At 41.0% G+C, this 27,940-nt stretch overlaps 1 protein-coding gene across 1 annotated transcript; it reads left to right on the top strand.

The window, feature by feature from the left end:
• The first annotated feature begins 200 nt into the window (after positions 1-200).
• Positions 201-27,940, top strand: IDS (iduronate 2-sulfatase). Its single transcript, XM_044682513.1, has 9 exons — positions 201-345; positions 821-957; positions 2,849-3,026; positions 7,774-7,862; positions 11,177-11,377; positions 12,653-12,823; positions 19,653-19,779; positions 21,412-21,585; positions 27,206-27,940. Exons 1-9 carry the CDS (start codon positions 201-203, stop codon positions 27,658-27,660), a joined length of 1,677 nt encoding a protein of 558 aa, XP_044538448.1. The 3' UTR covers positions 27,661-27,940.

Genomic DNA, 27,940 nt, shown 5'->3' with positions numbered 1-27,940 from the left:
CCCAGTTCCGACCCAGTTCCCTATGGCTAGCTGGGCACTGGGCGCAGGCGCGGCCCGGGTGGGCGGAGCCAACTGAAATTCTCTGTAAAAGTCGCGGGTTCTGCCGCACCTCTTGAATATACCCTAGAGATTGGGGAAAAAACTCGTAGGCTTAAAGCGCCCAGATCCTGACGGAGACGAAGGGCTAGAAAAGGACGACAATGCCGAACCTGGGCCCGTGGTGTCTGGGGCTCACGCTTTCGCTGGCCTTCGTGCCTCCCCTGCTGAGCGCTCCTACAACTGAAGGCCCAGGGTACAGGAAGCCCCAGAATCTGTTGGACGTGGTCGGGGTCGACTCATGGAAAGGTGCTGCGGCGGAGCTTGGGCCCAGAGGGGGTGGGGGTGGGGGTGGGGCCGGGATGAGGTGGATGGAGGGACAGGTGGGTTGGGTGGAGGCCGCCACGGTATGGGTGCCTCCGGTTAGGCTGTGGAGCTGACTGGGCCCCGAGGCTCCGCCCCTTCCCGGCCTGGGCCGGCCTGTTTCTACTTTCCCCTCCCCTTTTCTCGCCCTACTCCTCTCACCCGGGTGGAGGGAGGGAGGGGTGGCCTCTCTCTTCGCTACCTCTCCGGGCTCTGCCCCGGCCGCATCTCCATCCTGCCCTTCGCCTGCCTCCCCCTCTTCCCTTCTGCTTTGAAGTCCAGCCCCTCCCCGGCTCCTCCTGTATTGAGTTTATGGAGCCTTCTGTCGTTGGGCCATTCAATCCAATCTCCAGGGGACCCAACTTGTTACCAGATAGGGCTGGGGAAATAATAGGTGTTGCCCTCTCTTCCCTCCACTTAGATGGCCTGAACGTTCTCTTGATCGTCGTGGATGACCTTCGGCCTGCCCTAGGCTGCTATGGAGAGGTTCTCGTGAAATCTCCAAACATTGATCAGCTGGCCTCTCGGAGTGTGGTGTTCCAAAATGCCTTTGCCCAAGTACGTTAAAAGAACTGGCAGTCATTCTTATTTTTCTATAAATTGGCCACCCAGCTGACTGTGATTATTTCAGCCTCCAAGCCCAAACTATAGGGCTCTGCTGAGATAAAAGGCAAAAGTGGCTGGTTCCATTGGGTGTGAAGGAATTTTTAAAGACTATTAACTGTAGCTTCTGAATATTGTGTCAGATCTTTATGATTTCTTTCCAGAAACTCAAACTGGGACCACTTACATAAGGGAAAACTTGCTGGGGAGAGTGTATGTGAGACATCAGAATGTCTTAATGGTATTATTCCAGTTGGTGGAAATTAGACTTCTGGAATAAGAATGGGGTCTGGTGGAAATAGCTCTGAATTTGTTGTCAAAGGACATGGATTCAAATCTCTTCTCTGCTATTTACTGTGATACTACAGGTGACCTTTGAGCCAAATTACTTAATCTCTCTAGGCCTCAGTTTCCTCATCTAATAAAGGAAAGGAGTTGAGTGAGGTGACTTCTGAGTGTCTAGCAACACTGGACTGAGAGACTGAGGTCTCTCCTTGCTCTAAAAATCTGCAAACTCACTTCTTTTTGGTCTAGATGAGTTGCATAGATGGAAAGACTTTAAGTTGAAGAAAGGAGTAACTCTTCTGTAACTTAGTATTAGAGTACTACCTGTAGCAATTAAATGTTATTGTGGCAATTGTATATGTACAATTGTACATATGTACAATATACAAATGTAGCAATTAAATTTTAAAAAGTTAAATGACTTGCCTATAAAATGGTACTTAAACCCAGGTCTAAGGCCATCCCTCTATCTGGAGTCAGGAAGATTCTTGAGTTCAAACCTGGCCTCAGATACTTACTAGTGGGTTGATCCTGGAGAAGTCACTTAACTGCTGACTTCCTCAGTTTCCTCAACTGTAAAATGGAGATAATAGTGACCTTTGCTTCCCAGGGTGTTTAATTCTCTCACAATTTGATCAATATGGAAATATGTTTTGCATGCTTATATATGTATAACCCAGATGAAATTGCTTATCATCTCAGGGGGAAGGAAGGGAGATTTGGATTTTATATTTTTGAAAAGTGTATGTTAAAGCTATTATTATATATAATTGGGAAAATAATTTTTTTAAGTAAAAAAAGGGCTTATCCCAGTGCCTGGCACAGGCCTTCCTTCCCTCTATTCACTGTTACACTACAGTATCCCTCAAATCCTTTTTGCTCACTCCTACCTAAATAAGCACTACTCTCTGACTTCATTCAAAAACTCACTGGAGTGATCTTAATGCTCTTTTAGTTTCGGAACTAGACAAAGGTCCTCTAAAGGTCTTGCCTGAGTAAGAAGGTAGGGCTTGCCTCAGAGAAGAGATGTTACATGCCTGGAATTTAGTAGGAGTTTAATAAATATTTATCCAATGAATGAATGAATGTTGCTAGACACTCTTTTGAGTCGACTGACTTACTACTACTGAGCCTTTGGGGAGCTTAGCTAGTTTCACCTAACAGGCAGGACCTTCTGATGCTATTAAATTATGGAGCCAGTTTTTGATTGACTGTACCAACGAGGCATATCTTGCCAGTGACATAATTTAATGACATTGAGAAGTAACCAAGCCACTTAAGATGTCACATATAGAAATGTGTGACATCTGTTAGTGTGCTGCCTTTGATATTAGACTATCAAGTGATGATTAATAGTATTTTGGCTTGAGTTACTAAATTCAGAACATTTGTATAGTTAGGCCAGACACTTTTATTTCTGGGAACTGAGCAGGTAAGAGATCTGTCTGCCTGAAATGTTATTTATCTTAACCCAACAGATTGTATGACAAAGCTTCACTCCTGGCCTAGAAAATTATTTGCTTCTTCTACACTTTAGTGTTGTTTTATTTCTTCCTTACAGCAAGCTGTCTGTGCCCCAAGTAGAGTGTCTTTTTTAACTGGGCGAAGACCGGACACTACCAGATTGTATGACTTCAATTCCTACTGGAGAGTGCATTCGGGAAACTATTCTACAATCCCTCAGTATTTCAAGGAGAATGGCTATGTGACTTTGTCAGTTGGAAAAGTGTTTCACCCTGGTACTGTATGTTTTCAATGCTCATAAAGTCAAGTCTTTTCTTTTTTTCTTTTTAAATGCTTCAGTGAAGACTCCTCCCTCTAGTTGTTCAGGGTTATTTTGCACAAAGTCAGGTTTTCTAAGACTGGTTGTAGTTTCTTTGTAGTCACTTTTAGATCCAAATCAAACATGTAAGTCAGGCAGCTTGAATTCTAGACCTAACTTGGCTACTCACTAGCAATTTGACATCACCACTAGCAGTATTTTTCATTTGACATGGAAACTCTAGATTTTGATTCTACCATTTCTGGATGTTTCAATTTGATGCTTCTTTAAGAAAGTGACAAGGGGATTCTTTCTCTTTGTAGTTTGACAGTTCTAATAAATTCGAGCAGTTTTTAGAATTTCTTGAAAGGCATGTAAGTTTTCTGTTTGGTCATAGTTTGAGGGGCCTCTGAGGGTGTTTAAATGATCCCTCCTTGGCATATTTCCCAAATCAGTGCTTTTTTGTAATAGATATTTTACATATTATTCTAATTTTTCCATCTTTTGACTTTGTTCTCATTTATGTTAGTATACTCTCTCTTTTTCTATATCATCTTTTCTAGATCCTATCTATTTCTTTTTTTGTATTATGATTTTAATTATTTTTTAGATATTTCATTTTTACCCAATTACATGTAAAAATAATTTCCAAAGTTTTCTTTTAACTTTGAGCCTTGAATTCCCTTCCCCCACTGAGATGCTAAGCAATCTGATTTTTGAATTTTAATGTGATTTTAAAATAACATTTTACATGTGAAATCCTGTAAAACAGTTTTCCATATTAATCCTTTTGTGGAAGGAAACTTTTAAAAAATTCAGAAAGTGAAAAAAGTTTGCTTTGGTCTAGATTTAAACTCCCTCAGAAAGCACAAGGTATTTTTTTAGCATGAGTACTTTGGCATTGTTTTGGATCATTGTATTGTTGAGAATTGCAAAGTTATTCACAATTGTTTATTGTACAAGATCGTTATCACTGTGTACACAGTGTTCTCCTGGTTCCGCTAACTTCACTCTGCTTCAGTTCATGTAAGTCTTTCCGGGTTTTTCCGAGCTCCTTCTGCTTGTCGTTTCTTATAGCATCACAGTATTCTAGTACAATCATATACTGTAACTTATTTAGCCATTCCCCAATTGATGGGTATCCCTTCAGTTTCTGATTCTTTGTCCCCACAAAAAGAGCTACCTTACACATTTTTGTGCATATAGGTACTTTTCCTTTTTTTAAAATCTCTTTGGGATGTGAATCTAATAATGGTATTGCTGGGTCAAAGGATATGTACTGTTTTATAATCCTTTGAGCATAGGTTGAAATTGTTCTCTAAAATGATTGAATCAGTTAACAGTTCTCACAACAATGCATTAGTGTCTCAGCCGATCCACATCCCCTTCAAGTTTTGTCATTTTCCTTTTCTAACATATTAGCTAATCTGATAGGTATTGGGTGGTACCCCAGAATTGTTTTAATTTGCATTTCTCTAATAGTGATTTACAACATTTTTTTTTCACATGACTATGGAGAGCTTTAATTATTTTGCCTGAGAACTTCCTGTTCATATCCTTTGACCATTCATCATTTGGGGAATGACTTGTATCCTTATTCATTTAACTCATTTCTCTATGGATTTGAGAAATGAGGTCTTTATTAGAGAGACCTGTAAATTTTTTTTGCCATTATGATTAACGTGTATTACTCCTCATCCCATTCCCCCCACCCCATTTATCCTTTTCTCTCTCCTTTTGTTCACTCCATCTTTAAAAATGTTTAGCTTCTGACTAACATATCCCCCAACTTGCCCTCTTTTCTATCAGTACCCACCATCTCTTATCCCCTTCCCCTCCTATGTTCCCATAAGATAAGATAAATTCCTATACCTAGTTGACTATATATGTTCTTCCCTCATTGAGCCAATTCTGATGAGAGTAAGATTCAAGCACTTTCCTCCCCACATCCCTTATCTTCCCCTCCACTGTAAAAGCTGTTTCATGTCTCTTTTATGTGAGATAATTTACCTCATTCTTTCTTCCTTTCTCCTCCCAATGCATTTCTCTTTCTCACTGCTTAATTTTATTTTTTTAGGTATCATTCCATAATGTTCAACTCACACCCTTGCCCTCTGTCTATGTATACTACTTCTAATTGCCTTAATAATGATAAAGTTCTTAGGAGTTACAAGAATCATCTTCCCATGTAGGTATGTAAACCATTTAACCTTATTGAATGTCTTTTGATTTCCTTTTCCTTTTTTTACCTTTTTATGCTAATCTTGAGTCTTATGTATGAGGGTCAATTTTTCCATTCAACTCTGATCTTTTCATCAGGATGTTTGAAAGTCTTTATTTCATTGCATTCCCATTTTCCCCCTAAAGGATTGTACTTGGTATTTCTGGGTAGGTGATTCTTTGTTGAAGTCTGAGGTCCTTTGTCCACCAGAATATCATATTTCAAGCTCTTTGAACTTTTTATGTAGAAGCTGCTAAATCTTATGTTATCCTGACTGAGGCTCCACAATATTTGAATTGTTTCTTTTTGGCTGCTTCTTGTGATATTTTCTCCTTGACCTGGGAGTTCTGGAATTTGGCTACAGTATTCCTAGGAGTTTTCCTTTTTGGGATCTCTTTCAGGATATGAGGGGTGGATTCTTAAAGTTTCTATTTTACATTCTTTTTCTAGAATATCAGAGCAATTTTATTTGATAATTTCTTGAAAGATGATGTCTAAGCTTTTTTTTATCGTGGTTTTTGTATTTTTTTTGTCCATTCATTCTTAGATTATCTCTCCTGGATCTATTTTCCTGGTCAATTGTTTTTCCAATGAGATATTTCACATTTTCTTCTATTTTTTTTATTCTTTTGACTTTGATTGTTTCTTGATGTCTTGTGGTGTCATTAGTTTCCAATTGCCCAATTTTAATTTTTCATGCATGATTTTCTTAAGTGAGCTTTTCCACCTCCTTTTCTATTTGGTCAATTCTACTTTTTATGAAGTTCTTTTCCTCATTTAATTTTTGTACCTTTTTTTTTCCTTGTGGCTAATTCTACCTTTTCTTCATTGGATTTTTGTGCCCCTTTTACCATTTGACCTATTCTGTTTTTTTAAGTATTATTTTCTTTAGTATTTTTGGCGCCTCCATTACCAAACTATCTACTCTTTTTTCATGATTTGCTTATATCACTCACATTTCTTTTCCCAGTTTTTCTTCTGTGTCTCTTATTTGAATTTAAAAATTCTTTTTGAGCTCCTCCATTAATTCTTTTTGTGTTTGAGACCTATTCATATTTTTCTTGGAAGCTTTGGATACAGAAATATTGACTTTGTTGTCTTCTGTTGAGTTTGTATTTTTGTTTTCCCTGTCACCAAAATAACTATCAGTGCTGTTCCTTTTTTTCTTAATTATTATTTGCTCATTTTCCAGCCTATTTTTTTGTCATTTAATCAAAAAAACTGTGAAAGTTGGGCTCTGTAACTGTGGTGAAGGGAGCACTATTCCAAGCTTCAGGTTCTTTATGCAAGCTGCCTTCTGAACTGGCTCTGGGAATTTATGTTTTCAGTTCTTCTAAGGTGGTACAATGTAAGGAGAAGTGTGTTTAATACTCTCTTAGCCTGTGCTCTGGCCTGTGAGCAACAAGCCTTTTTTCTACCTTACAACTATAACCAGGGTTCCCTGTGTCCTTGGAGTTGCAAGTAGTGGTGTGCTAGTGCTCCTACTTACTCTGGGTCCATGACACAGGACTGTGACCTGAATCTGCATATGAACAATGAGACATGAGTCTTGTACCCAGACCCAGCAAAAGGACCCCTGTAATCTCTTTCTTAGCAATTATCTGATTCTCCCTACATTTACTGTCTGTGGCTGAGAGCGCTGGAAGCCTATGCTGCTGATTCATCTGCTTCTAAGGCTTGTTGCTGAAGAAGGGCCTGTCTTGGCATGCTTTTTGGTGCTTTACTTCTACCCCATGGATCTTTCATGCCAGGCTTCTAAGTTGTTTTGGGCTGAAAAATTATTTCACTGTATCTTTTTGTGGGTTATGCTGCTCCATAATTTGTTTTGAGGCATCGATCTAAGTTGTTTGGTGGGTAATTTGGTAGAGATCAGATGGGTTTGTGTACCCTCTCTACCATCATGGCTTTGCCCACCCCCCAATCCTGCAGTTGTTTCCTTTAGATGTAGCTCATAGAAGCTTTCTATGAATAAACTCAATCTACACTTATAACTCTTTTCCATAAGATTCTTTGGCACTTGTGCAGTCTATCCTATATTATTTAATTGTTTGTTGGCAGCACATTTATCTTGTCTCCCCAACTAGATTGCAAAATATTTGAGGTGAGGAACTTTTTTTCTATTTAAAAAATATCTTCTAGAGCAGTGATGGGCAAACTATTCCCCGCGGGCCAGATCCAGGCCGTGGTTTGCCCATCACTGCCTGCGGGGAATAGTTTGCTCATCACTGTCCTAGAGTGTTTTCATAGGACTGAGCACCCAACAGGCACTTAACAAAAACTTAGTCGATTTGGATGTAGGTATGAGGAAGTGAATCTCTATATAGAATTGGAAAGGGACATTAGAGATCATCTAGTTTAATCTCAACCTTCCGCCATCTATCTGAAAGATGAGGAAATAGGCTCAGAAAGAAGAAGGAAGGCCTTGTCTTTTTGTATACAACTCCTACTTCTTTCTGGACCTTTGTAAGATTCTGTTTAACAATTTTTTTTATTTTTCTTCAAGGAATTTCTTCTAATCATAGTGATGATTTTCCATACAGCTGGTCTGTTCCACCTTTTCATCCCTCCTCTGAACAGTATGAAAATAGCAAGGTAAATATGTGAGCAGATCAGTTTGAAGAGTATCAGCTTTCTTTTTTGTCTAGAAACTGAGTATTTGGGCTAATTCCAATGTATGATTTATTTTAGACATTTTTAAAAGTTTATGATACAACTAAATTTACTGATTTTATGTAAATATTTGTGTATACATATGCATGTACACATGTACATATTGAAGTATAAATCTATATATAGACAGCCTTTTTTTGAAAGCAAAAACACAGTACCTCTCTAACCTTTTTTTTCCCCTTTAGCTTTTCCTAAAGTGCAGGTCCAACAATGTTACACACTCCCCCTTCCTCCCTCTGCAAACCCCCCCCCCCAAAATTAGTGTTTCCTTATCACTTCCAGGATCAAATTTAAAACCTTCTCTTTGGCATTCAAAGCCCTTTATAACCTAGTCTCTGCTTGCATTCCTTGAATTTGGCCCTCCATTTCTTGGCTTTGGGCATTTTCATTGGCTACCTCTCGTGGCTGGAGTGCCCTCCCTCCTAATGTCCATTTCCTGGCTTCCTTCAAGTCCCAGCTAAAATCCCTCCTTCTACTGGAAGCTTTCCCCAAGCCCTCTTAATTCTAGTGTCTTCCCTCTATTGATTATTTCCCATTTATTCTGGCTATAGCTGGTTCGTATGTAGTTGTTTGGATGCCGTTTCCCCCATTAGACTGTTGGCTCCTTTAGGGCAAGTCCTAATTACTTTTGTTCTTCTTTGTATCTCCAGTGCTTAGTACAATGTCTGGCACATGGTAAGTGCTTAATAAATGCTCGTTGACATAATGACCACATCAGATCAGCCTCAAAGGTAGCTGCATTCTAAAAGATGCTACACCCATTATACCATCCTGATATGATGGTCTAGTCTACGGTAAAGTGCCAGGATAGGAACTGTGGGGATGTGGAAATAGATAAGCCATAGTCCTTGTCCTCAAGGCACCTATAAGCCAAAAAGGAAGGTGATATCTACACAAATTACAAGAATCAAAACAGTTTCTAACTGTATTATGAGAGGTAAATAGAAGGGTCCTCATCCTAACATATGAAAGTGTTGAGTCTTTTTGCCAAATGGGCTACACACATTAGACAGTTGGATTAGAGAAAAGCTCATGGAAAAGAAATAGAGCTCCTCAGTGGGTCTGTTTTCCCTTAGTTAAAGTGAAGGAGTGCATCCCTAAGACTGCTTGTAGCTCTAACATATTGGGAGAAAAATTGGAGGTTGAAGTCAACTTATTTTAGTTTGGAGGAACAACAAATCTGTACTAGGGCCGTGACCTGAGGGATCATAATTAAAAGGTAAATTAGAAAATCAGATGGAATTCTGGGGAAAATGACTGCTCAGAAAAAATTGTGAAGGTTGATGACTTTAACATTGAATTTTCCTTTTCTCCTTTCCCCCTTCCCTTCCCATAGTACTTGAAATGTGACAAAATAACACCATCCCTCTTCCTTTTTTGAGGGTTTGATTAGTATTTCACTGCTCTCTAGGTCTTACCTAAAGACATGGGACCTGGAGACAGAAAAACAAAAGGTTTTCTCAAAGCAGCAGGCTCATCGGTGTAACCAACACTGTAGGCACACAAAGGACTTGTACTACCCACTAAGGCAGGCTCTCTGAACTTTACTGTTGATGTCCTGGCAGCAAGGTTGTGAAACTGACTTTTTGTATTTAGGAAAAAAGTGTCTCTCTCACTCAATAAGCACCATTAAGCCTCTGTACCTAAACACTGATGACAAAAAAAGGCAAAACCTCACCCTCAGAGAGCTTCCTATGGAGGCAAAGAACATATAAAAAGTGCCATAGCACAAGATAGAGTGTAAATGGGAGATCATCTCAATAGGAAGAAGGCAGAGGGAAAGGAAGGCCTCTTGCAGGAAGGCCGGGAAGGCAGCAGGCAGAGGTGAGGAGAGATAGTATTCCAGGAACAGAAGAAAGGCCCAGAATCAACACATGGAGGATGTGGAATAGCAAGTTACCCTGTTTAACTGGACCACAGAGTTTGTGGACTTGAAATGTGGGAAAGGGACAGATTCTGAAGGAAAATGTCAAGAAAAGCATTTTATATTTGATCCTAGAGGTGATAGGGAGCCACTGTAGTTTACTGAGTCTGGAGGAGTGTGATATTGTCAGCCTTGTGCTTTAGGAAATTCATTTTGGCAACTGAGTGGAGGATGGACTAGAGCAGGAGTCGGCAACGTATGGCTCTCGAGCCATATCTGGCTCTTTTGAGGGCCAGATCTGGCTCTTTCTGCAGGAGCCATAGTCAATTTTTTTCAGGTACTATTAAAGGAGCGTGCACTGTGAGCACTGTATGGCTCTCATGAAATTACATTTTAAAAAATGTGGTGTTTTTGGCTCTCACGGCCAAAAAGGTTGCTGACCCCTGGACTAGAATGAGGAGAGATGAGAGCCCATGCCTTGTGGCTGATTTGGCCTGCAGGGGGAGGCAGCAGTACTTGATAAAACAATCTGGTAACTGAAAACAGTAGATATTCCCTTATACTTTCTATTTGGTTGAAAATCCAGAATTCTCATGAAAGGAGAACATGACCGATCCCAGTAACTGTCCTTGTTGTTTCTTATGGAGTAATTCTTGAGTCCCCATTTTTGTCATCTGCATAGATTGTCTCCTCACATTTTGCTTGGGCCTCTTTTCATTTAGATCAGCACTGGAGGGAAGTTATCTACAAGAAGATGGGCAGTAAAAACTTTATGAAATCATTCAGAGGAATATGATTTTATTACTGCTCCCTTCACTGATAGAGAGAATGCCACTGCTCTGACTCTGGACAGTGCTTTAGGGAGCTACACTGGCCAAACCGTTCCTTACCCTGTGTCCAAACTATTTGTGGACCTCTCCTGGCTTAACTAGTCTCACCCTTGGACAATAGATACGTAACTCATCCCAGTAGGCATGCCTGAAGTTTTTTTGGCTTGGTGTGGAACCAACTGGGTTTTATACTGATGGCATAGCTATGGAGAACCAGAGTTATCTATCCAATTTGGACTGACTGGTAGCAAAAGAAACAATTCCTCTTTGGAATTTGGTTTCTCATTTGCTTAAGCAAATCCCACAACTGAACACAGTGATTTGATGGCGAGATGTTCTTTAATAGCGATAATAATAATGGGTGACATTTATAAAGTTTTATAAAGCTGATTTATACAAAATTTATAAATTTATAAAGCTGACATTTATGAAGGCTTGCAAAGTCCTTGACATACATTATCTCTATGATTCTGTAAACCTTAGTGATTTTTTTTGTCTATTACCTGATATTTAAAAATCTTAAATATTTTGTTCTGTGAAAGACATGTAAAGGTCAGGATGAAGAACTTCATGCCAACTTGATTTGCCCTGTGGATGTAGCTGATATGCCAGAAGGTACCTTGCCTGATAAACAGAGCACCGAAGAAGCCATACGATTGCTAGAAAAGATGAAAAAAATTGATGACCTTTTCTTTCTGGCTGTTGGCTATCATAAACCTCACATCCCTTTCAGATACCCCAAGGTAAACAAGTGGACGAGAGTTGTCCCTCAACTCATAAGTACTGTTTATTTTTTTTTTCCTTTTTCTTCCAAAATGATGGCTTAGACTGTGCTCAATTTCTTGAATTACTTTTACTAAAACATTGATTGCATTCAGCTAGAAGGCAAGCAACAGAAATATTGGGGTTAGGGTAGTTTCAAAATGGTCCAGAGATGAAGAGAATATAACTAGTTTGCTGGGGTCATGATTAGCTTTAAATATGTAGAAGGAAAAGGAATGTGTTGTCTATGGAGAAAACCAGACTGATTTCTAACATGTCTAGTCTGTTCGATATTTACTAACCTGGTAAATGCTGGAAGAGATGGCCGAGGGGCCACATCCAAAAAATAGATTGCAGAGTTGAAGAAACCTCTCAAAATTAGTTCATTTTCTTTTCTTCCCCTGAAGGATTTTATTTTCTTTCTTTATGCTTAGTGAAAAAATGTTGGGTTTTGACAGTGAGAGAACCTTAGAGAAGGGTGCCAGAAGCAAGAAGCAAGATGCAAGAGATAAATGATGAGCCTTGGGTAGCAATTCTAAGGAAACTAAACTGTTCTCAACAATTGAAGTATTTCTCTGACCTTGTCACCCCCAATAACTTGAGCTAAAGGAAGCACTGGAACCTTGGACAAATTCATAGCAGATTAAGAAAATAATAATAGTATATTTGCCAGAGTTTACTCGCCTCAAAACATGATTTTTCCCCCATCCCTGTTTTTTCTAGGTGACTGAATATTCTATCCCTTTTAGCTTTCTGAAGAGTGGTTCTTACTCTGAGAGTTGTGATCAGAAAGCATGATCTTAAAGAAATTGTCTTGTTTTCACTGGTCCAAGGGATTTTGCTTCCATAGCAAGAAATTTTCTTGACTATGTTATCATCTCGTCCCTCTTGCCTCTCACCTTCCCCTTTTTAGCTCTCTTTTTGCACAGTGGGCTGGTGGGGTTTGTGTTTTCCTGAAAGGCCCAGGCTTTGGAAGGCCCTTCCTGGACCTTTTCCCAGACTGGGAAGGATTTGACAATCAAATCAAATAATAAAATAAAAATCCAATCAAATAATCACAGTTTAATTTCACCAGTGGTATTTGAAAGATTGCAGGATGGTAGTACCACTGGGATGATCTGAAGGTTGAAGGCCTAACCTGAGGAGCAAATTCTCTGATGAAAGTGATAGCAAAATTCAAAAGGTTAGATTTAGGTCTGTTTGAAAATGCGTATGGAAAACATGACAACTCTGTATGGCTTTTTCTTCACCCCAAGGAATTTCAGAAGTTGTATCCCTTGGAAAATATTACCTTGGCTCCGGATCCTCACATCCCTTTTGGACTACCCCCTGTGGCCTATAACCCCTGGATGGATATCAGGGAGAGGGAAGATGTCCAGGCTTTAAACATCAGCGTTCCCTATGGCCCAATTCCTGCAGAGTTTCAGGTACCAAAGACTTAAAATATAATTTACTGTCGTTTTTCACTGTACAGTCTTTTCCTTCCTACTCATTCCCCCCATGGAACCCTTCATCGTGACAAAGGAAAACATGTAAGCAAAACCAGTCATAGTGGCTGTGACTGACAACAACAACAAATAATAATAACTAGTATTTATACAATACTCTAAGGTTTGTAAAACACTTTATAGTTATCTATGGAAGGTTGGTGCTATTATGATAACTATTTTACAGATGGCAAAACTGAGGCAGACAGGAGTTAAGTGTCTTGCCCAGCTAGGATGTATTCGAGGCTACATTTGAGCTCAGGCAGTCCTGACTTCAGGCTTGGCACTCTTGTCCTCTGCAGCACCACCTACCTATACCACCATATATACTTCAATTCCTCTCACCCCACCACCACCACTACCGCATTGAAAGGAGGTGGGTATATGCCTTATTATCAGTTCTTCAGGCTCCAAAGTGGTCAGTAGTTACTCAGTTTGACTGCTTCTTAGGATTGCTCTTTTGACATTAGAGCATATTCCCCTGGTTCTACTGCTTTTATCACTGTTCATACTGGTCTTCTGGTATTTCCTCAAATTCCTCATTTCTTACGGTATCATGATTTCTTAAATTCATATATCAAATGACATCCAGACCAGCCAAATGCCTCCTCCAATTCTTGTGGATTCCATGATATAATTTGATGGCTTCAGAAATCATTGGATGGCTGGAATCATAGTCATTACTGGCTCACCCTTCTTTAGCTAGAAGCTCTCCAGTGGAATCCCTCCAGGGATCTGCACTGTTAAATCGTTTTTATTGAGGATTTGGATCAAGGTGTAGGTGGCAGCTCATACAGTGTGCAGGCAACACACTGCTGGGAAGGACAACCAACATGCTGGCTGACCAAGTCAGGAGTCAGAAAGATCTTGACAGCTTGAGCGTCATGCTGAATTCAATGAGATGGTGTTTAATAGAGATCCTTGTAAAGTCTTCCTCTTGATTTAAACAGATAAGCTCTGAGGATAATCCATGGGAGAGCCAGTTTGGCTGAAAAAGATCTTGGGGTTTCAGTGAACTTGGAAGTTTAGTTTAAGTCAGTAGAGCAATGGAGCAGCCCCCAAAGTTGGCATGCTTCTGAGCTCCACTAAAGAGAGGTCCAGCTCCAGGGGTAAGTGGGTAATACTGATAAACCCCACCTTGGTCACCCCATCTCTGGGGTTCTGTGCCCAATTCTTTTGGCCACAATTGAGAAGTGAAAGAGCATTGAAGAGTTAGCCAGTCAACAAGCATTTATTTGTTATTTTGCAAACCTTAAAAAATGCTATATTAATGCTAACTTACTGTGTTATCAGGCACTGTGCTAAGTGCTAGGGATATACAGAGAGTGCGATAGCATGGTCTCTGCCTTCAAAGAGCTTAATATGCTAATAGCAGAGACAATAACCATGTGTATGTAACGCTTTCAGATTTGCAAAGAACTTGACAAATATTCTCAGAGCAACCCTGGGAGGTGGGTGCTATTATATTCACTTTTACAGATAAAGAAACTGAGACAGACAGATAAAATGACTTGCCCAGAGTCACCCAGCTAGTAGGTGAAGTTAAATTTGAATTCAGATCTTCCTGACTCTAGCATCAGCTCTCTATCCACTTTGTCAGATGATTGGGAGATTATAGGAAAGCCTCCCATAGATGGTGGAATTTGAACTGAGCCCTGAAGGAAGCCAGGAGGCAGAGGTGAGGAGCAGGGGCATTCCAGGTATGGGGGAGAGCAAGCAAAAAGGCATGGAGTTGGAAGATATGGAGTATTGCTTACAAGGAATAGTAAATGGGCCTGTGTCACTGGATTGTTGAGAACATGGAGAGGTCAAAAAGAAGACTCGATTTGATTCTAGAAGCTACTAGAGGTTATGAGTGGAGGTAGGGAGGATTATAATGTGGTCAGACCTATGCCTTAGGATAATCTCTTTAGCATATAAATGGAAGATGGATGGGACTAGGAAGTGACTTTGGTCAGGGATACCAGTTAGAAGATTACTGCAATACTACATGAGTCATGAGTAGATGAGAGCCCACAGCCAGGTGGCAGCATTGTGAGTGGAAAGAAGGAGCCGTGTATTAGGCATATTGTGAAGGTAGCAACCACAAGACTTGGCAGCAGCTTGGACACATGGAGGAATTACAAGAAAGGAGTCAATGCTGAGATTTCAGGGCCTGGGTGATTGGGAGGGTGGTGGTGCCTTTGATAGTAAGGGGAATATTTAGAAGTTGGAAGGGTTTGGGGGACAATATAAAGAATTTTGTTTTGGCAGGACATCCAGGCCAACGGCACTATCATATGCGTGCTGGCCACTGGAATAGCAGAAACCAAAAAAACCAGGCCAGGTTGGTACCAGAGTGTCTTCCAAAATCTAAAGACTTGAGACAAATGAGGAAAACGAATCAGAGAAGCCCAGATATACACTAGTAGGCCCATTTCAGATCAGGAGGCAAGACAAAGGGAATATTGTGCCAGGGAGTTGGCCTAATGATTTGTTTGCAGTGACTTGCCTTCCCTCTCTGCAAAAGCTTCAGTCTTATGGCAGCCTTGTACTAACTCGTCACTGCTGTGGCACTGGTGGGGTCCTCTCTGTCCCTGCATGATTCATCTCCACCCATCAGGCCGGGGTGTTTGGCCAGAGTCACCAGAAGGGTGTTCCTTTTTGCTTCCTGCAAATTTCACCCTCTGCCTACTTTATTCTGGAAACAGTGTTGGCCACATCGGCCATAGTAGCGTATGGTAACACAGGCTGTAAAGGTAGTCTATATAGCTCTCCCTCTGCCCCTGTTCTTAATCTAGTCCTCTCCTCTCAGTTGAATTGATTCAAAAATATTCACGTGTTATATTTATTTATGCTCTCAAAGTGAGGAAAAGAATCTTGAAGAAAAAACCTGTGGTACAGCTCAAAGTCAGGGTTGCATATGTTTCCACTTCCCAATTCAGCTTTTGGTTTATGGAAGGGAGTTGTTAGGCTATCTGGAATGAGAGTTTTCATCCCTCTCCCTTCTTGAGGTGTTTAGTCTCCTTATTTAGCTCTTTTTCACAGATTTGGGGAGAGAGCATGGGAAACTGAAGTTCTACTTGCAATGGGCCAAGAACTCTTTTTCCCTCCCCTTGGTTTATTCTTCCACTTCCATGGTCTTGTCCATATTCATGTGGCTCTGGTAGGTGATTTCCCTCCATCTGCAAAGGGGGCTCTGCCTGTCCCTGCCTTACTTTCTGGCACTGTGTCAGAAATAATCCAAACAAAGGGAAGTACATATTTGACAAAGAGAAGCTTCCTAGGGGTTAGAGGACCTACTAGGCCTCTGGGGATGCCATGTTAGAGAATTAGAATTGGAAGGAACCTCAAGCTATATTTGTCTAGAGATCCCCTCTGATTTAGTCTGTGCTTGTCCAGGGATCCCCTCTGCAACATGCCCAACATGTAGTCATGAAACAAAATCTACTTAAAACCAAATGGATGCCTGTTATTTTGCATTGCTGTTGCTTCTTAGTGATGTTGCTTCCCAGAAAAAAAAAGCCTGTCATTCCTCTTAGAGACAGCTGACTATTGGGAAGTTGGTCTTTATAGCCTATCAAAATCTGCTTGCTTTTTCCACCCATTTCTTTCGGCTGTGCCCTCTGAGGCGGTGAGATCTCCTCTTCAGGCAGACCATTTTACTTGATGACTAATCATGAGGGAGGTTTTCTTAACATCATGGAGACAAAGCCTCTTTCTCCCTGCTGCCTCTCTCTCTGTACTCACATTCCTTTTAGACCTCTCCCAGCTTGGCCCTATTTTCTTCTGCCATCCAAAGTCTGTGAACTCAGTCATTTTCCACACGTTGCTTTCCGTTACCCCTCTGTATCAGTTGCCAAGCCCTTGCTGATTCTGTCCCTCACAGCAAACCCCCTTTCTCTGCTTACAAGGCCAATATCCCCATCAGTTGTCCCACACTATCATTATAGGCCACTTGTTTGCCCCCCCCCTCCGCCTCCAGTCTCTCTGATTCCCAATCAGCCTTCCACTCAGATTCCTTAAAATAATTGTTCTAAGCTGCTGGTCTGGCCATGTTATCAAACTGCCTATTGCCTGGAGGAGAAAAATATGAACTCTTCAGCCTGACATTTAAGGTCATCCATAATCTGGCCTCAAGCTAGCCACTTAACTTAGGTTTAAACTCTCTATTAAAAGACTTTTCCAGCCTAGATAGCATTCTCCTTGACAGAGAAAACAGGCATTCCGACACTTGTGTAGTTCTACCTTCTCTCCTTTGTCCATTCTCATGATCTCATCCATGTGTATGGAGCAGTGTGGCCCGCTTTTCTCTTGATCATCTTTACGCTTCTCCTCAGAATAGCCCACAGGCCCTCTTAGTTGGCCTTGGCATTCCTTTTTGGCATTATCTCATTTCTTACAGTGTGCTGTGTCCTCCAGGGATGACCTCTAGTTCCTTGCTCAGTGTTTCTAGATACCAAGCCAGATAATAAACGTTTGAGTTGGAGGGGCCTTAGAGATTGCCTGGCTCTTCATCTTCCAGAGGAAGAAACTAGCCTGGAGAAAGGAAGCATGTTGGCTCAGTTGACACAGCTAATTAGTGGTAGAAGCTGAGCTAGAATTAATTCCCCTAACTCTAGCCTGAGTGGTTTTTTTTTAAAACAATCCTTATCTTAGAATCAATAGTGAGTATTGGTTCCAAGGCAAAAGAGCCGTGAGGCCTAGGCAATGGGGGGCATGGGGTGGGGGAAGTGACTTGTCTGGGGTCACACAGCTAGGAAGTATCTAAAGTTAGATTTGAACCTAGGACCTTCCCTCTCCAGGCCTGGACTGAGCCACCTAGCTGCTCCTTGAGTGTTTTTTACTGTATTTGAACATTTTTGTTCATTTGTCCTGCTTTTGGGAGTTGGAAGAATACATAGGGTTGCTAGACAACAGCAGTAAGAGGCAGACATACCTGAACAAAGTAAGCATTAATGAATTAAAGGTAAGTAGGAATCTCATTTAGAGACCCCAGTTTAGCCACGGCTACGGGGTAAGTCATCAACATGCACATACTATGAACCTCCTTTGGGACAATCATTGTGCTAGGCACTGAGCAGAGACCGAAAGCAATCATTGCCCTCAGGGAAGGTGGAGAGGGCAGAGAGGCACAGACATATTGAAGCATATACAAAATAAATACTAGGTAGTTGAGGGAGGGAGGAGGGCACTAGCAGTTGGGAAGGAGCTTGGTGCTTGAACCGAGTTGTAAAAAAACCCAAAGCTCAAAAGAAGGGCAGAGGTAAGGAGAGAGAGCATTTAGGGTATGGCTGATAATATCCAAAGGTAGGGACATAAGAGATGGGAGATGGGGTGTCATGGGTGATTAGTAGTAGGAAGAAGTCCCATTTGACTAAACTGTATCGTGTGGGAAGTGGCGTAATGAAGAATGATGCTGGAAAGGTAGATTATGTAAGACTTTAAAAACCAAACAGAAATGTTTCTATTTTATCCTAGAAGCAATAGGGAGCCATTGGAGTTTATTGAATAAGGTAGTTAATCTGGATAATTATATGCTTAAGGAAGATCACTTTGGCAGCTATATGGAGCATAGAATGAAGCGGAGCGAGATTTGAGACAGGGAGGCCAATTAGGAGACTGTTGCAAGTCCAGGCTAGAGGTGCTAAGTGCCTGAACTAAGTTAATGTCTGTCAATAGGAAAGAGTGGACAAGTGCAAGAGATGTCATGGAGGTAGGAATGACCATCTTTGGCAGCTGATTGGTTATGTGTGGCTAGTGGGAGTGAGGAGGTCAGCATTAAACCTGATTTGTGACAATAGGGGACTACAAGGATGTCAATACTCTTCCCAGAAATGAGGAAACGTATTTGAGGAGTGGGGGAAGAAACTAAGATCTCTTGTACATGCGAATTTGAGATGATTATGGAATCCTCATCTTGAAATGTCTAATAGGTAGTTGGTAATGCAGGAATGGAACTTGGGAAAGAGCCTGGGGCTGGATATATCATTAGCATCGAGATGATAATTAAAACTGTGAGCTGATGAGGTCACCAAATGAGAGAGGAGGGCCCTGGAGACAGTCTTTAGGAACACCCACATTTGGCAGGTGAAATATAGAGGATAGAGTTAGGAATAGGACAGTGAGGAAGAGTTGTCAGACAGGTAGAAAGAGAACCAAGAGTACCTGGAGAAGAGAGTATGCAGAAGGGAGCAGTGGGCAACAGTTGTGCCAAATGTTTTGGGAATTAAAGAAGGATGAGGACTACGAAAAAGCTACCAGAGTTGACATTTGAGTTATGACTAGGAATTTTGGAGGGAGCATTTTCACTTGAGTGATGACTTTGGAAGCTGAATTGTAAAAGGGTTAGAAGAGATTGATGGGAAAAGTAGAGATAAGGAGTGTAGATGGTTTTTCCTAAGAGTTGGGCTGAGAAAGTAGGGGACAATAGCTTGAAGGTATGGCACCATAGTGATGGTTTTTCCAGAATGAGACAGATTTTGACATGTTTGGAGACAGCAGGGTAGGGAACATAAGGAATGATTAATGATTAGAGAGAGTAGTGGGAAAGTCTGCTAGAAAAGACAGGAGAGGATGAGCTCAAGAAGGGAGTGAGGGATGATGGCAAAGGCTTGTGAGATGAGGGGGAAGCTTTATTTTCTCGGTAAATTTAAGGTAAGAGGATGATAGAGGGCAGGAAAATTTCTATCATGTTTTAGCTGAGAAAAATAAAGAACCCAAATTGGAAGGAATTCTATAAGTGAAGTCTGAGTGAGGGATTGCCACCTTTTTCTTTTTTAATTTGCAGCGGAAAATCCGTCAGAGTTATTTTGCATCTGTCTCTTACTTGGATTCACAAGTTGGTCACCTGTTAAATGCTTTGGATGAACTTCAGCTCTCGAACAACACAATTGTTGCTTTTGTATCTGATCATGGTAAGCATTTTGAAGTGTTCTGGTAAGTGATTCGAAGCTCTAGATTTTTTCTTGAAATGTTTTGGGGCCTTGGATTCACTACCTGTGCTCTTGGGTGAGTCATCTCTTCCTTAGCGTTCATGCTGTGTGCAGCAGAGCACCCCCACTTTGCCAGCCTCTAACCGCATTTCCTTTTGAGCCAACTTCTTCCCTTTAAGGGAATTCTTTGCAACCTCACTGAATTGCTGCTGATTAGATATAGCCCTTCCCTAAGGCACTGGCCTGTGGTCTTTTTGAGCCAGAGAACAGGGGTGGCATCACACTCATGGAGCTCCTTTGAAATTGCACCCCAAACCAAATATGACCATTGCAAGTGGCAAGAACTGTGCAGTCCTCCTGCCTGCCCCACGTGGGGAGCTCACAGTCCCTCTCAGGACACTGGCAAAGCCATCTTCTTAGCAATTCCAGGATCAAGCGCTGTGTAGAGAACTCTCCTATTTCACTAAACCGGTAGTCCCTCCCTGAGGCGGAGTTGATAAGTCAGAAGGAGTAGAAACACTTATTTGCTTGGCATAGGACTTTTTTAGTGAGCTTCAAGGATCTCTGGTGAGCATGATGCTCAGAAAGGGGAGGGATTAGTAGATGGGGAAAAGAGGTTGATGAGTAGTAGAGTTATGTGTGTGTGTGTATACATACACACCCACCCACCCACCTATATCTTTATACACATAAATCTATATACATACACACTCTGTATAGTATGTATACACATGGGCAATGGCAGTTGAGGAATGTGTATATGCATGTATACACATACACATACATATGTGTACACATATGTGTGTATCACTTATAAATCATGTCTTTGGTCAGCAAGTTTGGGAATGACAGCTATGTAAACTTTTTATTCAGTGAGGGTTTTTTTTTATTTGAAACATTTTTTTAAGCCCTCACCTTCTGTCTTAGAATCAGTACTGGGTATTGGTTCCAAGGCAGAAGAGTGGTCAGGGCTAGGCAATGGGGGTTAAATAACTTGCCCAGGGTCACACAGCTAGGAATGTCTGATTGGAACCTAAGACCTCCCGTCTCTAGACCTGGCTCTCAATCCACTGAGCCACCCAGCTGCCCCAATGTCATATTATTTATGAATTTCATTTGCTATGTATTTAATGGTGATTATAATTTTCGGTTATTGTAGGACTTGTTTTTTTCAAAATGAACAAACAACTTTGAGTAATCTAAACAAATCAAAGGTTTAGTAGTTGGGCTGGATAAAGGAACTGGAAGCAGGCGTTGTATTTTGTCATGACAATATGACCCAGTAGAAAACTAAAGAAACCCTTTGCCGATGGTTTCCTGTTATTTCTTCTTTGGAAACTTAGACTCTATGGCCATTCCCTCAGTAACTGCTGCCACTCAAGACCCCTCCCAGTGCTTCTTCATGGCGTTGGAATTGACCTTCTGTCAATGGAACATCAACTCTGGCATTACAGAACCATGACATTAAGGTGCTGGAGAGGGACTTCTGAGGAGCTATAACAGGAAATGGTGTCAAAATTGAGCTTACCATGATGTCATTCTGTTCCTGTAATTTTTTTCTATGTGTGTGTACATATGTGTGTATGTATGTGACTTGTGCTTCTTATTGTCCAGGATGGGCTCTGGGTGAACATGGAGAATGGGCCAAGTACAGCAATTTTGACGTAGCTACTCGAGTGCCCCTGATGTTTTATGTCCCTGGAAGGACTGCTTCATTTACTTCTCCAGGAGAGAAGCTTTTTCCTTACATTGATCCTTTTGATTCACCGTCACACGTGAAGGTTCCAGGTACAAAAGATGAGTCTTCTAAAGTAAAACTTACTTGGTTACTCTAATTCCGCCTTTTGGTTTGCATAGCACCTAATTGGATTGTTTTGGCCTGTCAAGACATCACTAAATCCTGATTTTACTTTTTACGTGATATTATCTATTTCTTCCTGCCTACAAATTTACCTACAAATTTAGTCATTGTGCTTTTTGTGTTATCCAAATCATTGCTTAAAAATGCTGAACAACACAGGGCTGGGAAGAGAGCTTGGAACATGCTACTAGATACCATCTTTCTTCTCCTCTCCTCTCCCTTCCTCCACCCCCACTCCATTAATCAGTAGGGTTGGTTCTTCAGCCAGTTGCAAATTCATATCAACATTATCTCAACTTTTTTCTTGTATTCTCAGATATCATGGAAAACTCTTCGAAAAGACTTACAGAATCCTGTAGTTAGAAAGAACCTCAAGTGGTTGTCCAGTTCAATCCCATCTATATCCTGAATCCCTTCTATAGTGTTTCTCACGGGTAACCATCCCACCTCTGTGTTGAGTTCTTTTTTTTAATCCCTTACCTTCTGTATTAGAATCAGTACTGTGTATTGGTTCCAAGGCAGAAGAGTGGTAAGGGCTAGGCAATGGGAGTGAAGTAACTTGTCCAGGGTCACACACCTTGGAAGTATATGAGGTCAAATTTGAACCCAGGGCCTCCCATCTCCAGGCCTGATTCTCTATCCACTGAACCACCTAGCCGCCACTGTGTTAAGAGTTCTAATGTCATTCATCTGTGCTTTGGAGACTTGAATCACTTAACATGAAAGGCAGGGTGGCATAGTAGATAGAGTGCTGGACTTGGGGTCGGGGAATATCTGGATTCAAATCCTGTCTCAAACACTGACTTTTTGTGTGACCCTAAGCTCTTCTGTAATGAACTAAATATTTTCCAAGATTCCTTTCCAGTCTAACATCTTACTATTCTGTGAAGCTGGTTATGTGTTCTCATTATTTTCTCCTATGTTTTGAGCTTCATCCTGTGTCTGCCTTTTTCAATTTGAAGCTCCTTTATGGAGCAGGCAGGAGCAAAAGTGAAGTTTGGCCTATTCTCTCATCTGTCCTCTCTCTTCTAGTGTGTAACTTGGTATCCATTTCAGCTTCCTCTCCTTTCAAAAGGATGAGCTAGTTCTTGGCCTATCTTAGAGTCCTCCACCACTGTTGTAATCCTTCTTAGTTGTGTAATCTAACTTCTGTGTTCTGTGGAATCTAGATGCTTTCATCTTTCTTTATGTTCTTTCTTTCTTCCTTTATGTTCTTTCTTTCTTTATATTCCTTCCTTCCTTCCTTCCTTCCTTCCTTCCTTCCTTCCTTCCTTCCTTCCTTCCTTCCTTCNTATGTTTTAAAAGTTTAAAAATGGCACAGCGTTATTATGAAGATCCTGGTATCATTTCAGGTTGGAAAATTTCTTCTTGGGGGTAGGTTGGACATAGCAAAGGCACAGGGATGAAGCAGGGAATATTAGAGCTAGAAGAGATCTTGGAGATCATTTGCTAGAAACTGCACCTTTTACAAAGGAGGCGGCAGAAGTCCAGAAAAGAAAATGGCCTAGAAGAACCTCTAGTTCAACGGTCGGCAACCTTTTTGGCTGTGAGAGCCATAAACGCCTGCAGAAGGAGGATGGAGGCGGAAGGCGCTGGAATATGGGGCGGGGGATGAAGGGCCCCCTGGGGCACATCCTGGGGCTCTGCCCGGACTGGTTGGTCTGGAGGTGGAGCCAGATATGGCTCGAGAGCCATACGTTGTCAACCCCTGAATTCTAGTTCAACCCTTTATTTTACAGAGGAGGAAATGGGCATGGAGAAGGGAAGGGAAGAGTGGGGTCCTTAGAAAGCTCGTCCTATAATGCCAACTTTTTTTTTAACCCTTCCCTTCCATCTTGGAGTCAATACTGTGGATTGGTTCCAAGGCAGAAGAGTGGTAAGGGCTAGGCAATGGGGGTTAAGAGACTTGCCCAGGGTCACACAGCTGGGAAGTGTCTGAGGCCAGATTTGAACCTAGGACCTCCCATCTCTAGGCCTGGATCTCAATACACTGAGCTACCTAGCTGCCCCCTTCTCTTTCTTTATGAAGATTATTCTCCATTGTATAGCTTGTCAAAAGAGTTCAGAATCTTCTTAATGCCAAGGGAAGCAAAGGGCAAGATTATTAGACTCTGGGAATCCAGAGATGCGAATTCTAGTCTCAAGTCTACTATTACCTTGCTCTGTGGCCTTGGACTAGTCATATGACCTCAGAGCCACAGTTGCTTTATCTGAAAGGAATGAGTTGATCCAGCTGATTCTTTTTTTATCGCTTTTACTTCTTTGAGGCATAAAGCATCAACCTTGGTGAAGTCTCTGTAATAAGTCATATTGCTGTAGTTCTTTTAAGTTTTCAAAGTACTTTACCATAGCAGTTATCCCCATTGAACATACTATGAAACTGAGGCTCTTTCAAGTAGCAGTGTTTTGCCTTGGATCACGTAGTAGTGTAACAAATAAAACGGATATAGAAGGGTATATTTAAAGATATTAGGGTTTTATTTAAAGCCATATTGATAATTAAAAAAAACCATGTGCCTGCTAAGAACTAATTCAAATGCCCCGCCATGCTTTCCCCCTGGCTGCTTCATAGGAAAGAGAAAATTCCATTCCCAATCTCCCTATTGAAGCTTCTGTTTACATTGTCTTACTTCACCACGTAAGGACAGGAAGCCCATTGAATCATGGGAAATGTAGTATGTAAGAGATCTAAATGTCCACAGGAAATTTAGATCAGGGATCTCAACACTAGGCTCAAGGACCCCAAATTTTCAATATCACAGTAGTAAGTCCTTTAGCCTGGATTCGAACCCATTTCATTTATTTATTTATTTATTTGTTGAGTATTCTTCTGTGTATTGGCTCCTTGGTGGAAGAGTGGTAAGGGTGGGCAATGGGGGTCAAGTGACTTGCCCAGGGTCACACAGCTGGGAAGTGTCTGAGGTCAGATTTGAACCTAGGACCTCCTGTTTCTAGGCCTGACTCTCAATCCACTGAGCTACCCAGCTGTCCCTGAAACCATTTTATTTTTGAGGGAGAAGAGGATACTGAAAAATTATAACACAGAATATGTAATTCTTACCCTTAAGGAAGGGTAATCGTCTAATTGGGAGTTAAGATCCAACATGATAAAGAAAAATAATTTTAAGTACAAAATTGGGTGAAGTAGGAAATGAGCAGGTATTCTTAGAACTTTATAGAAGAAAAAGGATAAGCCAGGTAGACTACTGTGAGGAATTGAGCTGAAATTGGACTATAATCTCTGAAAGGGAAGGGACCAGAAGCCAGGATGACAAATTCGAAGCCAGGTTTCCAGTTTTGAGTATCACCACTCTTAAAGCTTAAGACTCAAAGTAGATCCTAAGAGCCATTTACTGCCAAATGCTTGCCAGTTGATTGCTATTGAGAAATCAGCTTCATAATCTAAAGAAGAAAGTCAAACTGAGTAGAAAAGGTTTTAACTTTTGTTCGAGTTATTGATTTAATTATATAGGATGTCTCAAAAGTCTTAGTGTAGGTTCAGGCTTTTATGTGCACTGATCCTTTGGAACACCCTGTATGTATGCAAAATGTGCTGGAACTTATTAACAGGAAATGAATTTTACTGTACCTGTAATTTTAATTTATTCTTTAAGAATTCATAACTTCATCACTCACTCAATCAATCAAGGAGTGTATAGGGTATTCAGGGAGGACTAGCACCTCTGCTGAATTAAGGAGATGCCTATCCCAAGCATATGAAGACTTCTCCTGGTGGCACAAGGGGCACATGACAGCAATGGCCATGGAGGCAGCTAAAGCAGGTGTTACAGAGTGCTTAGAGCTTGGTCAGACATGAAGTCATCCACTGCATCCTGGGCCATCGTCAGTCTTCTTGGCTTTTATCTTGTCACTGGCCTTTGATGACTCTGGAGGACAAAGGACAAACAATAACAACTTCATCAATACAAATCACAGCTCTTCTTCTCACTTAGCAAGATCTTAGCAAGTTGTGGCACAAAAATTAGTTACCCCAAGACTAGTCTGGTTAGGAGCCTTTCTCAATTGACGGAGGTTGGTGCTTAGACCATAGATTTTCAGCTCACCCCAGGCCCATACGTGAAACCTTTCCAAGGTCACCTTCATGGTGCAATGAGATATCAGAAGAGGACATTGGGGATGTCACTTTTACATAGCTACGTTTATTCTCCAAATTTCCCTGTCATTCAGCAGGTGGAAGCTTGACCTTTGTGTGAACATCCTGGTCAGGACTGGTTTACAGAGAATGCTTCTCTCAGGGGTAGGGCCTAAGTGAAAATTGATTATTCCATTCTCTTTTCAGCTAGCAGGCTTAGTAATTAGCAGACTTTGACACGGTAATAATAACCTTTTAATCCTCACAGATTTAAAGCCTTACACAACAAAATTTCGAAGTTTATATGTAGTTGAGATGGCTTTGCTGTAAGAGTTTTTTTCTCTCTCAGAGAGTCACCTGCATTATTACACCATTTATTATCAAACTGCTTTTACAGAATATGGCATCTAGCATATTGGTGGCCACTTAGCTGTGCTGGAAGAGCAATTGGGAGGGAGTTAGAGGCTAAGATACCTTTTTTGGATTCACAGATATTTTATTTTCCCAATTGTATGTAATAGTAATTTTCAGCTTACATTTCCCCAAATTATAAGATCCAAACCATCTCTCTCCATCTCCCTACCCCCCAGAGATAGTGAGCAATTTGATCTGAGCCATAAGTGTGTTATCATGGAAAACACACTTCCATATTGGTCGTTGTTATAAGAGCACACTCATACAAAACAAAACCCCCCAAATAAAACCATAAATAAAATGATGTGAAAAATAGTCTGCTTTGATCCTCATGCATAGCCTTCCCCATCATAAGTCTTTCAGAATTTCCCAGATCATTGCGTTGCTGAGAGTAGCCAAGTTTTCACAGCTAATCATCAGACAATATTGCTTTACTCTGTACAGTATTCTCCCAGTTCTGCTTATTTCACTCTGCATTAGTTCATGTAGGTCTTCCTAGCTTTTTCTGAAATCATCTTGTTCATTATTTCTTATAGCACAATAGTATTCCATCACCATCATATATTATAATTTCTTTAGCCATTCCTCAATGGAGGGACATCCCCTCAATTTCCAATTCTTTGCCACCACAAAAAGAGCTGCTATTAATATTTTTGTACAAGTAGTTCCTTTCCCTTCTTTTATAATGTCTTTGGGATCCAGACCCAGTAGGGGTATTATAGGGTATGCTCAATTTTTGGGCCTTTGGACATAGTTCTGAATTATCCTCTAGAATGTTTGGATCAGTTCATGACTTTACCAACAATGCATTAGTGTCCCAATTTTGCCACATCCCCTCCAACATTTATCATTTTCCTTTACTATCATATTGGCCACTCTGATGGTATGAGGTGGTACCTAAGATGACTTTCTTCTCAACAAAATAAAAATAACAAGAAAATATGTGTGTAGCACCAAATTATGTGTGATTTATCCTTTTTGCCTCTATTTTGTTCACTCAGATAACCCTCTTTCAACCTTGTTGCTTATTTTTTTTCCAGGAAGGCGAGCCACGGAGCTTGTTGAACTTGTATCTCTTTTCCCAACTCTCTCAGAACTTGCTGGACTGAATGTACCTCCACGCTGCCCATTTGAGTCATTTAACATTGAGTTGTGTGTAGAAGGACCAAGCCTTGTTAGGTATTTAAACTTCACTGAATGGGAAGAAGACTTTTTTTACAGCACCAGGAAACCTCTTGAACTCGTTGCATACAGCCAATATCCACGCCCTGCAGATACCCCTCAGTGGAATTCTGATAAGCCACATTTAAAAGATATAAAAATTATGGGCTATTCCATACGTACAGTAGACTACAGGTTTACTGTATGGGTCAGCTTCAACCCTGAGAATTTCACTGCCGATTTTACTAATATCCATGCAGGTGAGCTGTATTTTGTAGACAGTGACCCCCTGCAGGATCATAATGTTTATAACCAGACCGTGGGCATATATTAAAACTTGATGGGTCATTGGGGCCATAAGTTTTATATGACAAACTGACTTCTTGTTTTTTGTTGTTTTATTTTTAAACATGTTCCTACTCCCTACCTCTACCCTACATGGTAGATGTGAGAATGAACTGAAGATTTTGTGAGGTTCTGGCATTAACAGAAGTGACCTGGAGAGCAGATAGTTGAGGAGAGGATATATTTCAAGAACCAGTAGTTTATTACAGCAAAACCGTAATAATTTGGGTTTCTTCACTTTGGAATTTATGATCATTTGGACTAAAGGC

Source organism: Gracilinanus agilis, chromosome X (assembly GCF_016433145.1).
Source record: "Gracilinanus agilis isolate LMUSP501 chromosome X, AgileGrace, whole genome shotgun sequence".
NCBI classification, from domain to species: Eukaryota; Metazoa; Chordata; class Mammalia; order Didelphimorphia; family Didelphidae; genus Gracilinanus; species Gracilinanus agilis.
Note: the sequence above shows the minus strand (reverse complement) of the source record. Positions and strands in the feature narration are given on the sequence as shown.

Bases quoted from the DNA above. Each gene is read 5' to 3' on its own strand.
- IDS (XM_044682513.1), top strand. From the start codon at position 201: ATGCCGAACCTGGGCCCGTGGTGTCTGGGGCTCACGCTTTCGCTGGCC. The intron at 958-2,848 runs GTACGTTAAAAG...TCTTCCTTACAG, and splicing joins TCCAAAATGCCTTTGCCCAA to CAAGCTGTCTGTGCCCCAAG. The intron at 12,824-19,652 runs GTACCAAAGACT...TTTAATTTGCAG, and splicing joins CAATTCCTGCAGAGTTTCAG to CGGAAAATCCGTCAGAGTTA.